Source organism: Mustela putorius, unplaced genomic scaffold (assembly GCF_011764305.1).
Source record: "Mustela putorius furo isolate JIRA1106 unplaced genomic scaffold, ASM1176430v1.1 tig00003988_pilon_pilon_pilon, whole genome shotgun sequence".
NCBI classification, from domain to species: Eukaryota; Metazoa; Chordata; class Mammalia; order Carnivora; family Mustelidae; genus Mustela; species Mustela putorius.
The window spans coordinates 11,413,706-11,426,730 of NW_025422127.1; the positions used below are offsets into that span (position 1 = coordinate 11,413,706).

Sequence of the window (13,025 nt, forward strand, 5' to 3'; positions counted from 1 at the left end):
GCATTCAGTTGTTCAGAGCACATCTGTGCTGCCCTCCCTCCCTTCTCTGCAACTGCCGCACTCCCTTACCAGGCTTCCTGGGAGCACTTCCCAAATAGATTACTTATTCCCAAACTACTTACTTCTTGACATAGCAGGTAACCCCAACTAAGAGAGAAGATCAATGAAAGGTCCTGTTGTGATTTTTGGAAGGCATGGAGGTAGGTCATTAATACTGAGAAATATAAAATACGGTAGAAGAAAAAGAGATTACCACCCTCTGAAGTCATCGGGGAAGGCTTCGGGGAAGAGATTACAGGCAACATTTGATCTGATTGCGATAGGTTGTGAAGGATTTGTACATAAGGGTATGGGTCCAGGAAGGGAATATCAGGAGAAGAAACCAAGTTTTGCATCCACTTTTCCAAAGATGTCTACTAAAGCTACATGTGAGTCAGGTGGGCAGACATTGACAAGTCTGTGCGCCAACCTCATCGGGGCACAGAGCATCCCAGCTGGAATGGTCATGGTGCTTTGGCCTTGCCCTCCCTCGGCACACTTTCAAGTACACGATGCAAGGGTTGCGCTTGCTTTCTGCCCCTGAAGTGTAGCCCTGTCACTTCTTATCTTTGCCAAGACGTTTGTCACAATCCATGAATCCCCAGCAAACACTCGGCCCCGTTGTCCACCACAGCATCCCCGGGTCTCGAGTCTTCTGAAGGCATCAGGGAGGTTTCTGCCCAAGGTTTCTTAGGCTTCTTGGGGGATTATGGGCCGACTCCTTGCCTGAACCTCATAGGACTCGCTAGGGCTGTGTCCCCCGATTTGGAGACATTAGGCTTGTGTTTGTTTCACTTATCTGATGGTCCATCACCATTTGAACACATGAATGCAAGTTGCCCTGGTCTACCCAGAGGTAGACCTGTCAGAAATGAAGAGACAAGAAGGAGGAACTGTTTCGTGGTACCCAAGACACGTCTTTGCTGCCTATTGACTGTAGTTCCTTGTTTAACAAGGCATTTTCACCAGGGACTTTCGTTCAACTAGAATCTTACAAGAGTGGTAATCAGATAGTTAAAAGCAGAGTCCCCCCTGATGAGGTGAGCGTGGTTGGAAGAAGTTCTACCAGCTCAGATGGCATAAGAGGAGGGAAGTGGAGGGAGAAAGGTGATGATTATGCACACCATTTGCCTTCTGTAGCTTCATAGTACCTGGCAACCCATTTGGGACCTCCCAGATGAATTCAGTTCTAATGTGCCAGAAACCGATCTCTTGATTTCTACTCTGAAGGAAGGAGAGCTGAAAGACAACAGCTCATGTAGTCAGGATTAAAACTCTGAAGAGGTGAAAAATCTGTCTCTTGGGGCATCTGGGTGGCTCAGTGGGTTAAGCCTCTGCTTTTGGCTTGGGTCCTGATCCTGGAGTCTTGGGATCAAGCCCTGCCTCAGGCTCTCTGCTCAGCAGGGAGCCTCCTTCCCCCTGCCTCTGCCTGCCTCTGCCTGCTTGTGATCTCTGTCTGTCAAATGAATAAAAAAATCTTTACAAAAAAAAAAATCTGTCTCTCAGTCTTACAAGCTTTGCTCTTCTCTTTCAGAGGTTCCAAAAACAGAACAGACTTTTGAAGAACGACTGATACTCAAAGCTTTCTTGCTGAAGTTTGTCAATGCCTACTCGCCCATCTTCTATGTGGCCTTTTTCAAGGGGAGGTAAGTACACTGGTTTCACACATGGAAGACTGGATCCTCAGCTAGAGTTAGCTTGTGCACACTGCCAATGTACACCTTCTTCCAGCCCCACCACATTGTTCGTGAAGTAGTGGCATTAGCGTTACATCATTTTGGATAGAATCTTCAGATTGTGATAACCAGGGACACTACAGGATTTGACCCTGGGCTCCAAAGGAAATCTCAGAATAATCTGGGACTCCCAACTTCGAGCACGAGATAGGAGGGAATTTCAGGTCTGGCGAGTGGTTCTTAGGTCTTGCAATGCCTTTTGGACACTAGCTACCTTGAGTTAGCACAGATATCACAGGTTAAGGGCATTGTGAAGGATTTGTACATAAGGGGATGGGTCTCACGAGACTGCCCTCACTCCAGACATGAGCTGCAGGCTCTGGGGTACCTGTGCCACTCATGATTCAGACCAACTGGCTACGACCACTAACGCCCCAGGTTTGCTCATTCTCTAGATTGACTCACAGAACTCAGGAATGTCCTATACTTAAAATAACGGTTTTATTATAGAAAGAGGGTACAAATCCAAACCAGCAAATGGGAGAGGCACATAGGGTGAGGTTTAGGAGGGTCCTAAACAGAAGCTTCCAGGTCCTGCAGATGCACTAGTTTCCTGGCACATTGATGTGTCCCACCACCCAGGAAGCTCATTCAAGCCTCTGTGTCCAAAATTTATAAGGTTGCAGTACGTAGGTCTGATTGGTTGAATCATTCACCATGTAACTGGGCTCAGGGGCTCAGGGCCAACCCCCACCCCTCCCACCTCACCTCACCCCAACACTACCCACCCTCCCCCCCCACCCTGCACTCACACAGTTGGTTTTTGTGTCCTCCTCCATTCCTGAGTAATCTCATTAGCATAAATTTAGGTATAGTCCCAAGAGCCCACCGTGAATAACAAAGAGAATCCTCTGGGGAAATTCTAAAGATTTAGGTGATTCTCTAAGAACCAGCAACAAAGAATCTAGTCAGATTCTTTATTATGCAAAATGTCTAGATGTAAAATCACTTCTGATAACTATTTCTCATGGTCAGGTCAGTTGGCTGCCTATAAGGAGATTTCCCAGTAGGCATTAACTTTGTCAGGAAAGCTTCCCTAAGACCAACATCTCATGAAGCAGGCATCCATAACAAGAGCTACTATTGTGCATATTTGATAGTTTCTTACAGATAGGTTTGTGACAAAACCACAATCCCTTCTGGGGAATCTCTGCCCTTGACCCTTATGAAATTAGAGTAGCAGAGAGACTGTTCGTATTAATGGATATATACTCCACTAGTGTTTTCTCTCTAGATTTAATATCAATAGCAAGTTTCATACATAGATATTCTAGGCCAAAAAATATGGTCCTGACCCTTTAGATAAATCTGTGGTCTTTTGAAAGAGATGGTATTGTAAACAGCCCGGGCAATGAGTTGCCATCAGAGAAGTATCAAGAAAGTGTTGGGGAAATACTTAATTGTGAACAGACAGACTTCACAGAGAAGGAAAGATTTGAGCTGAGCCTTAAACAGATGGGTAGGATTTCCACAGGTAGATGAGGGGTAACAGTTCAAGAAGGCGTCTTCTCATCACCTGGCTGTTCTGTGATTGGCTTTTTCCTCTCAACCTCCCCCCCCCCACCTTCTCCGTCTTCTTGTCCTCCAATAAGGTAGACCCTACTTGGAGGAGGAAGGAGGCTGGCTGTTTCCGTGCCTTTAAATATACTCAGTAGGAAGTTTGAATTATTCTTTTCTGATCCCAGGAATCACTGCTTGTGACTTTGGCCTGTCTCCCCCTCCATTTCCTGGGAGATCAGAAGCTCTCACTGAGGAGCTGTGAACAGAACTCAGTTCTTGACATTAGTTGAGGGATGAAGGTGAACAGATAGTACACTTAGGGATAATCCAAACCTCCTGGTCTTGAGGCTCAGAAACTGTCACAGATACCCATACATGGGACCTTCCCAGTCCCTTGCCAGCCCCCGCCTCAGCCCTTGTCCCCTGGAACTCAGTTGAGAGGTGAACCCTCAACGGTGCAGGTGACAGCTAGCTGATAACACAGTGTACACGCCCACGCCTGGGTGATTTAGTGCCCACCCTGGCCAGTTCTTTCCACGAGGGTATTGGCCACTGCCTCATCCACTCAGAAGGCAGGCCTTCCAGCGGCCCTGCCTTCTCCTTCCCTAACTCTCCCACACTTCTGGACTTCAGGTTCGTGGGCAGACCTGGAAGCTACGTCTACGTGTTCGATGGTTACCGCATGGAAGAGGCAAGTACAGCCTGACTGGTGGTGGGTCGGTGCCCCCTGCCCTGCCCCGGGCCCCAATCTTGCCTGTCTCCCTCAGCAGCATGCCTCACTTCTTGCCCTTTCTTCTCTGAGCTCCATTTGGTCTAACCAGTCTTCTGTGATCTTCTTTTCTGGGCAGTGTGCTCCGGGGGGCTGCCTCATGGAGCTCTGCATTCAGCTCAGCATCATCATGTTGGGGAAGCAGCTGATCCAGAACAACATCTTTGAGATCGGAGTCCCGTATGTAATGAACCCCTCTTCCTCCTCCTCTCTCCCCACAGGGCCGGACTTCCAGCACAATGTTCCCGGCCTCCTCCTTTCAGAGAGCCTTGTTGTCTACTCCTGGTAGATAGTTTTCCCCATGAGGCATGGCCCTTCCCACAAGACTTGTTTTCTGATCTGATTTGGGAGGTTTGAGGCTTAGAAAGATTCATGAGCACTTGTTGCAGTAACATAATGGCTAAGTGGCAGAGCTAGGAGTCAGGTAGCTTGGACCTCGAAGTGTGAAATACATTTAATGCTCACTATAACAACAACAACAAAAATCTCATCATAGTGGATATAAGTGAACACAAAAATTTGGAAAAATTGTATAATAATTTAGAGCAATTTCCCTAAGGAGCTGTGGGATATGTGATTTTAGGAGGGGAAGGATGCAGACCGGTAAAGCCCAGACTGGATCTTCACATGGATCTTCTCTCCCATCCCACGTTGTTTGATACAGATTTCACAGAAGGACCTCTTTCAGTTAGGTATTGTGTGGAGATAGTCACGAGAAGAAACGTGGACTCACAGGCACTGGGTCTAAAAGAAACAAAAACTCAATAATGAAAATCTACCTTCAGGTCAAAGAAAAATACAAGCCTCCCCCCCAATCTTGCTTTTTCTATTGCTTTTTGGTATTCACGTACCATTTTAGGTGTTTTTCTTTTTGGTGTTCATGTACCATTTTAGGTGTTTTTCTGCCCTCACCCTGAGACAGTCTTGGAAGCCCCTTGGGTGTGTGCTTTTCTTGGAGGAGGATGGGTAAGAACGTCCGTGTCTGGGTGTCTCTCACCTCCCTGCTTAAGCCAGCCTCTAGTCACCAGTCAGGACGTGATCACTTTTGAGAAACTCCACCCTCTGAAAGTGTACCCAGTTCCTAGCTTTCTGATCGAAAGCCATTCGGAGATAGTCAAGCGAAGCTAGTGAAACACATGGTCACCGTTCTCTAAGAGCTTACCATCTCAGAGAGAGACCACATTTGTTATGGATAAACATCCAGAAAATATACAGACCGAGAAAAGATGTACCAAGCTACATCTGGCTCCTTTGAAGCTCCAAGAGCAGCCCCTCCATTCCTGCTACAAAGGAAAGTCTCTGTTCTCCTCCAGACATCTGGGGAAGACACCTGTCCTTCCAGTGCGTCGTACTCTGCTCTGGACGGAATTGTATACAGCTTGCAGACATGAGACTTACTTATCCCTGGACATCTGCTCTACTGCTTAGTCCATTCACTCTGGACCCAGAGGCCATTTATAGAGGATAGGAGAGGCAAGAGCTCAGGCATATGTTTGGACAGTGTATTGGCATGTCCCGTCACCCATCAACTCCATCGGCTCCATAACAGATGAAATTAACACACGGCTGTTTGCCTTGAAGGCTCAATTTTCTTGTTTATGCTTGATGTGTGTTTAATATGCCACACATTAATTGATGGCAATTGCACGGTGACACATAAAGCTGTGGGTAAGCCACTTCTCTAAGTCTTGCTGTCCTCCTCTCTAAGGTGTTCTCATTTCAGCTCTGACATTCAGTAAACTTCTTCTCTATTCAGTGACACTGGACACCACTGCTTCCAAAAAGAGGTCACTTCTGTTTCAAAAGATCATTCCTCATTTCAGTTTCTTGTCTGCTAGAGGACACATACAACATAATTCTGTAGTTAATTTCATATATATATATGTATATATATATAAACTACTTAAGATATGTAGTTAATCATAAAAATAAATATGTAATTAATCCCTGAGGATTTAGAGCAAAAATTCTTCTACCAGGCCCAGTGTCTTTTATCTCCAGAGCTCTTTGTAATTCTGCAGGTTGTTTTCTGAGTTTGGCCACATGAAATCATTATGATGGTGATTATTGGATTTTCCACTCCCTACTCGGAGCCCACTCTCAAGAAATTGGACCCCACCCAATCCAGAGTTCAAGCATCTGGCAATACCCTTATGTGGGACACCATTGAGAAACATGACATAAGCAAGAGAATAAAAAGGAGTCTTTTGCAGTTAAGAGAGACATGGCAGTAAGGAAGGAGAGGTATAAATTCCAAAACAGACTCAGTGGTCTTGAATTTTGCAGAGGAGGTAGCTCATCTCAGTAGGACGGAGATTGTCCAACAGATCTAGATTTAAATTGAAGCTTTTTAATATACTCACTCTGTGACCTTGTTAAAGTTATCCTAAAAAGATTTTCATACACCATGGCTTATGTAAAAATAAAGGTTGGATGAATGCCCAGCTGCCTAGAAAATAGAAAATACGGAGTCCAAGAAAGGAGGAACCATTCTTCGGGGTTCCAGGCAGCCTGGGGGTCCTGAACATCATTACCTTTATGTTTTTAAGTGATGCTTTGTGAGTGTTTCAAGTCCAAGAATGAGATTGAAAAGACCAAGTCAGGAGCACGGTCTTTCTCTTCTGTTCAGGACCTAACGGCTTTTGACTCCTGTGCCTTCAGGTTCTTTCCTTAAAGGAGATAAATACCAGTCTTAGAGGCTGATTGATTTTTAAAAACAGAAGCAAGTCTGAGAAGTTAGGTGATTATACTAGTTAATGATACTTGGGATGGAGACACATGGGTGGCTCAGTCGGTTAAGCCACTGCCTTCGGCTCAGGTCATGATCCCAGGGTCCTGGGATTGAGTCCCAAATCAGGCTCCTTGCTCGGTGGGGAGCCTGCTTCTCTCCGCCTCTGCTGCCACTCTGCCTGCTTATGTTCTCTCTCTCTTTCCTCTCTCTCTCTCTGACAAATAAATAAATAAAATCTTTAAAAAAAAGAAAGAATACTTGGGATGAAAAAATATAAGATTATACAGTTAGAAGATGTTTATCAACTACTTCTGAAAGTGATTTTCTAAGATTCCTCCCAAAGAAAATTTCGAAATATTAAAGACTATCTAATTGGCTTTTATCAGTAGCCAGTCAATAGCAATAATTTATTTGTCTCCTCGAGGGTGAAACATTCTCACTAGATTCTGTGTGTGGGCGTATCTTGCAAAAATTACTATAACCACAATTTTGATGCCCTTGAGAATCTTACAGTCCAGTAGGTTTCTTGTAGAACATTATTTCCCAACTTCAGTGATTTGTGAACTAACTTTTAAAGTTTTTTTTTTCTCCATACCTACCTAAACAGTTATCTGCATATTCATTTCCTCTAGATCAACTCACTTTTAAAATCCATAACATTTCTGAAAATGGAAAATGAATGCCACCAGCTACCAGGAATTGCAAAGCACGGTAGAAAGAAACGCGATTGAAGTAAACCCTATTAATTAAAGAACCGATGACTCGGCCTGAGATCTGTATTCTCTCTCTGATAAAGGAAAACTGTGTGGGCCCTTGGGTGTTGTTAAAGACATGCCAGCCACAGACCTGGGTTTTCTCCTTGACCACAGTCTGAGGGCCTGAACAACCGCGGAGAAGGAAAGAACTCTGCCTGATGTTCTCGTGAGATGAAGGCCAAGTGTAGCGACCTCCAGAGGTGTCCCAGTGAACTGCAGGTGCAAAGGGCATGTTGCTCGGGAACAGCATCACCTCTCTAGCAACAGCATCACCTGCTGATCCCACTGGTTTCCACAAGGCTGGGGCAGAGGCAGGCATGTCTGTGGATACCATACAGCTCCCCTGGGGGGCCCAGATAAGCCTTGCCAGCTCGCCCAGACTCTCCTTTGCCACCCCTTGAATCTCGAAGGTGCTGGATCTGCCCCGAAATCCGCAGAGCTGTGCAGTAGCCCTGCTTGTCCAGGCACCTTCCCCCAGGCAGCTGCAGTCCCACCTCATCCAGGCCCTATTCCGAGGCCCTGGGGATGAAAGAAACACAGTGCTTCAAAGGGATGCAGTAAAGCTGGGAGCAGTAGGCCCTTTAAGGGCAGCTCTGTGACTAATTGAGGACACGATAATAAATAAAACTGGATTGCGTGATCTGGCCTTGGACTCTCCCCACTCAGCAACCCCAGGCTCCTGGGGCCTGACGGAGTTGCGACAGATGCTTTCCAGAGAGGCGTCGGATGGTTTTAAACATCACAGGCCCCAGAACAACTCTCACCGGCAGCTCCCTCTGGCATGACTTCCGACATGGCGGGCAGTGTGGCAGAATGGGATCTTGTGCTATTTATTACTGGAGTCCCCTGATGGGGGTTCCCATTCCCTCCCCTGCCACTGCCCCTCTGTGTCCCGCCTTTCCCACATGTGTTTGTGCAAGATAGACTTTGCATCCTGATTGCATGGGGCCCCTGACACAAGCCACCCATGTCCTAACTTCTCACTATAATTTTATCTCCGACTTCGCTCCAGTCTTCCTTGAAGCAAAATTGGAAATGGGCCTTTTATTATTAAGAAGCTTTTTTTTTTTTTTTTTTTTTTGATAAGAGAGAAAATGCTATCTTTTTCAAATGTCAGATTCTCTCCTGGGTGAAGTCTGAGGCAGACAGAGCAAATCCATGAATACTCCCACCAGCAAACTGTCCCCCATCCCTATTCTTTCTAAAAACACCAGATCACATTCCAAAATAGCTATAATGTACCTTGGACATGGACAGCAAGATTTTATAAACTTTCTGCTTTTTTTCCCCCCCTAAATGTGATAAATACTACATTTCAAGACATAAAACAGTCTCTCTTTAAAGCCATCACAGGCGAAGGAGGTCTGTGTTCCTGAAGACAGTGGAATCTGGCCATGAATCAGAAGTTTAAGGAACAAATTTGAACCTTGTCAGGTGTCGAAGAAAAGAATACATAGCTGAGGTTGCTGTGTTCCTCTTCTTTGGCCCATTTAGGGCATGGTTCTGCCTTCTCTGATAAGGCTTGAGGCGTGTGGAGCCTGAGTCTGAGGAGGGCTGCCTGGGGCCCAGATTCCTGTGGCAGGAAGGCCTTAAGGTGTGATAGACAATCACCATGGTCTTGGGGTAAGCCCACGGGGCACAAGCAAAGGAAAGACTCTGAGCCTTCCGGACAGTTTCTCAGACCTGTCATTAAAAAGGGACGGAAAAACAGCAGAGCGGATGAAAAGGACAAGGGGGGTAACATCAAAGGAGTTATTTTAACGAGCGAGTGCATCATACGGTCGGAATCATAATATGAAGTTTTCCAAACGGCCCATCTGTTATACAATTTGCGGGATTCCTGTTAAATCCTGTTCTCGAGGGACTTTCTTTATTAATTTTTTTAATGCTCACTGAGATCAGCAGGAGGGGAACTTTTGGGAAGAAATGGTGCACAAGAATTATTTAAGGATATTTTTTTTTCCCCTCATCTTCCTTGACAGTCTTTCCTGAAACTCCCCTTATGCCCTTCCCTTCTTTGCCACTTAGGCTCACAGTTGACCTTCTGTTTTCCTACAACGGCTGCTTTCTTGCCCTTGGAAGGCTCTACTCCCTCTCTCCATCCCTTGACTGTTAGTATTCCTTCCCTGTGCTCCCTCCATAGGTGGGGCTCATTGCTGGGGTGTTGGTTCCTCTCTCCAGGATGATTCATATTATTGTTGGCTTCTATCCAGACCTGTTTTAAGGGCTCTAGACCCATGTATAAAATGCTTACTAGATATCTCTACTTAGTTATCATGTGGGATCCTCTTCCTCAACCATTCCTCCTCCCCTTCATCAAAATGGCCTCTTCTCTAGTGTTCCTGTCATAGCAAACTGTATCACCATCCACACCCATCCTGAAGACCCTAGAATGGTCCTTATTCCTCCTTCTGCTTCCCTTACCAGCTTCTTAACTCTGCTTCTTGAGTCGTCTCTATCTGTCCTCATGTCCACTGAGGTCACTGTGGACTCTGTGACCATAATCTCTCATGTCAGCCTCTGCCTAAGATGGCTGACAAGGCCTTCCATACTGTGAACCTGCACTACCTTTTCACTCTTCTGTTTCCTTACTTTTTCTCTCCTACTACCTGCTCTGAGCATTTTGAACTCCTTTCAGTCCCTTCTCTGAGCCATTTTCATATTTGCCTTGAGCCATTGAACAAATATTGCACAGATAATCCTCTCTGCCTAGAACACACCTTCTCCCTCTTTCCCATAGTTCCATCATCTTTCATCCTTTAGTTGGTTTACATATCTCCTCAAACTTTCCCTGATTTAGATCAAGTTAATTTTCTGCTTTCATAATTACCTGAATTTCTATCTTCATAATACTCATTACACATTACTGGCAGCACTTATTTAAGTGTCCACTTTCCCCTGCTAGATCACCTCATTAAACACATCAGATGTTATGTTTTTGCCTGCAGACCATCCTCTGGGAATCTTCATTCTCCTGTTCAAACCAAAACTGTTTGTTCACTAAACCTTCTGTGTAGCTACCAATCCAGTTAGATCCAACACTTCCTTTTTCTAATGGATTTCTTGTTTGCTGGATTCCACTGTTTCCTCTCTTGTTTTATATCCTTGATTGGTGAAATTCAGCCTCCCAGAACTTAATGAGGGTGGATGCCTAGAAGGATATCTTTTTTAAAACCCTGCATGGTTTACATCTCTTTATTCTGCCTTTGCACTTGATGTATAATTTGGCTGGGTATAAAATCCCTTGCTAAAAATAATTTGCCTTCTCAATATTAATAATTTTTTCTAGTATTTTCTAGTGTCAAGGGCTGATGTTGAGAGTTCTATTTTTTGTTTCCAAATAAATTTTAGAGAATCTGTCTCTCTGGATAGGGAAGCTTTTATTCCTAGAGTGGTGAAAGCTCATGATGACAGGCTTTGGTGGAAGTCCTTTTTCTTATCATTATCCTGAGTAGATCCTTCCAATCAGACAATGCATATCTTTCAGCTCTGGGATATTTTCTTGTATTGCCTTGTACTTTCCTTACAATTTTCTCTGTCTTCTCTTTATGATTAAATATTGGAGTTGCTAGACTGATTAATTTTATCTTTTCTTTCTTGTCCATTTATTTGTCTTTTCTAATTTTTTCTGTGAGTTTATTAATTTTTTAACTTTCTACCATTTTTTTGGATTTATTGCAGATCTAAATTTCCCCAGCTCATTTTTTCCTCTGAATAAACTTTTTACTCCTGCTAGTATTGGGAAAATAGTAGTCACCTGGGAAATATGGGTAGAAAGAGACACTAGGGTCTGCTCTTCCTTAACGAGTGCACTGACCAATCACTATTGCCTGCCTTTGACGATACCTGGTGCCTGAAACTCCTGAGCCCTTCTGAGATTGCAGCATGAGTTGGCTTGCTTTTCTCTGCTGTCTTTCCCTGTAGAGACTTGGTCCCTACTCAGCCATCATGGCTTTACTAACCCCTTTATCTACTGTCTCTCTTCCAAGATATTTATTAAAATCTCTCATACCCTGTTGACTCTTTTCTTTAACCTTGTGGTTTTAGACATTTTAAAATTCATTCACTGTCATTTTAGTAGCATTTCAGAAGTGAAAAGGATATAAGTATGTGCTCAATTTTCCATATTTAATTAAAACTACTGATTGTTCTTTACTAAAGATTTGGCCAAGTTTTCTGATTACTGGTATCTGGAGCAAAAGTCTCAATTTGAGTTTTAATTCTGGACCTCCCTTTCATCCATCCTTCCCTCTCTCTCCTTTCGCTTTATTTCTTTTCTTCTCTCTCTCCTTTATTTTTTTTCTTCACGTCTTCTGTCTTGACCTGCAGGAAGGGTCTCAGCCAGTCCACACTGTTTGGCTTCAGAAACTTTAGGCTCCTCCTAGGTTTTTCTTAATTTATTATTATTACAGAATTACTGTTTGCTTTTTACCATGAAATATTGCATTTTACTGCTGCTTCTATGGATCTCAGCTTATTCTTTAAATCCTTCTGTGATGGTAATGTGATGATGATGATGGTGGTGGTGGTGGTAGTGATGATAAGAACAAGGATAAGTCCTAAGTTAAGCATGTTACATAGATTATCTCCTTTAACTGACCTTAAGGACTAGTTAATATTTATTTTCTCATAGATAAAATTAAGTTTTGTTTTTTTTAAAGATTTTATTTATTTATTTGGCAGACTGAGAGACAGTGAGAGAGGGAACACAAACAGGAGGAGTGATAGAGGGAGAAGCAGGCTCTCTGCTGAACAGGGAGCCCGATGCTGGGATTGATCCTAGGACCCTGGGATCATGACCTGAGCCAAAGGCAGATGCTCAACAACTGAGCCACCCAGGTACCCCAAAGTTTCTGGAGTTTTAATAGCCTGACCCAGAAAATACACCTGGTGAGCTATGAAATTAGGTCTTAAGTAATTATTTTCTGCCATCAAAGATCAGACTTTCCCCCCACTACACTACATCACTATACCCCATTTTCTTGATAGCAAGTGATATTATTACATAGGACACTGATCAAAACATTATTTTGAACTATTAGATTTCCACTAACTGTCAGGAGCATATTTAAAATGGAAGCCATACCTAAATGATATTGCGAATGCTTTTCTGGAAATAGCTGCATAGAGGTTAGATGATCCCATGTGGGCAGTGTTGGGGGAATTCCTGCATTGGATGGAGCATGGACTTCAAAATCCCTTTAACTCTTCAAGTCTGTGATTCTGACTGTTCTGCTATTAATTCTCCTCCCAACTATTTCCTAGAAACTTTCTTCTAGATTGATCAGAAGAACTGGTACTTTGTTCCTTTACCTAATTTCATTCTCTGTGATGGTGTGGCAACAAAAAGTATGAAAAGACTATATACCATGAGGACTATATCCTCAGGCATATTTTAGCATTTAATTTTTTAAGATTTTATTTATTTTTTTGAGAGAGAGAGAATGAGTGGGAGGAAGGTCAGAGGGAGAAACAGGCTCTCACTGAGCGGGGAG

The 13,025-nt window shown here is 43.9% G+C and overlaps 1 protein-coding gene across 1 annotated transcript in view; it reads left to right on the plus strand.

Moving 5' to 3' along the window:
- Positions 1–13,025, plus strand: part of ANO2 (anoctamin 2) — a 335,951-nt gene that overhangs the window by 285,775 nt on the left and 37,151 nt on the right. Inside the window, exons 17-19 of the mRNA XM_045071882.1 lie at positions 1,574–1,685; positions 3,909–3,966; positions 4,124–4,224. Of these exons, the coding sequence (XP_044927817.1) occupies positions 1,574–1,685; positions 3,909–3,966; positions 4,124–4,224 (271 nt within the window). The remainder of the gene's footprint in view (positions 1–1,573; positions 1,686–3,908; positions 3,967–4,123; positions 4,225–13,025) is intronic.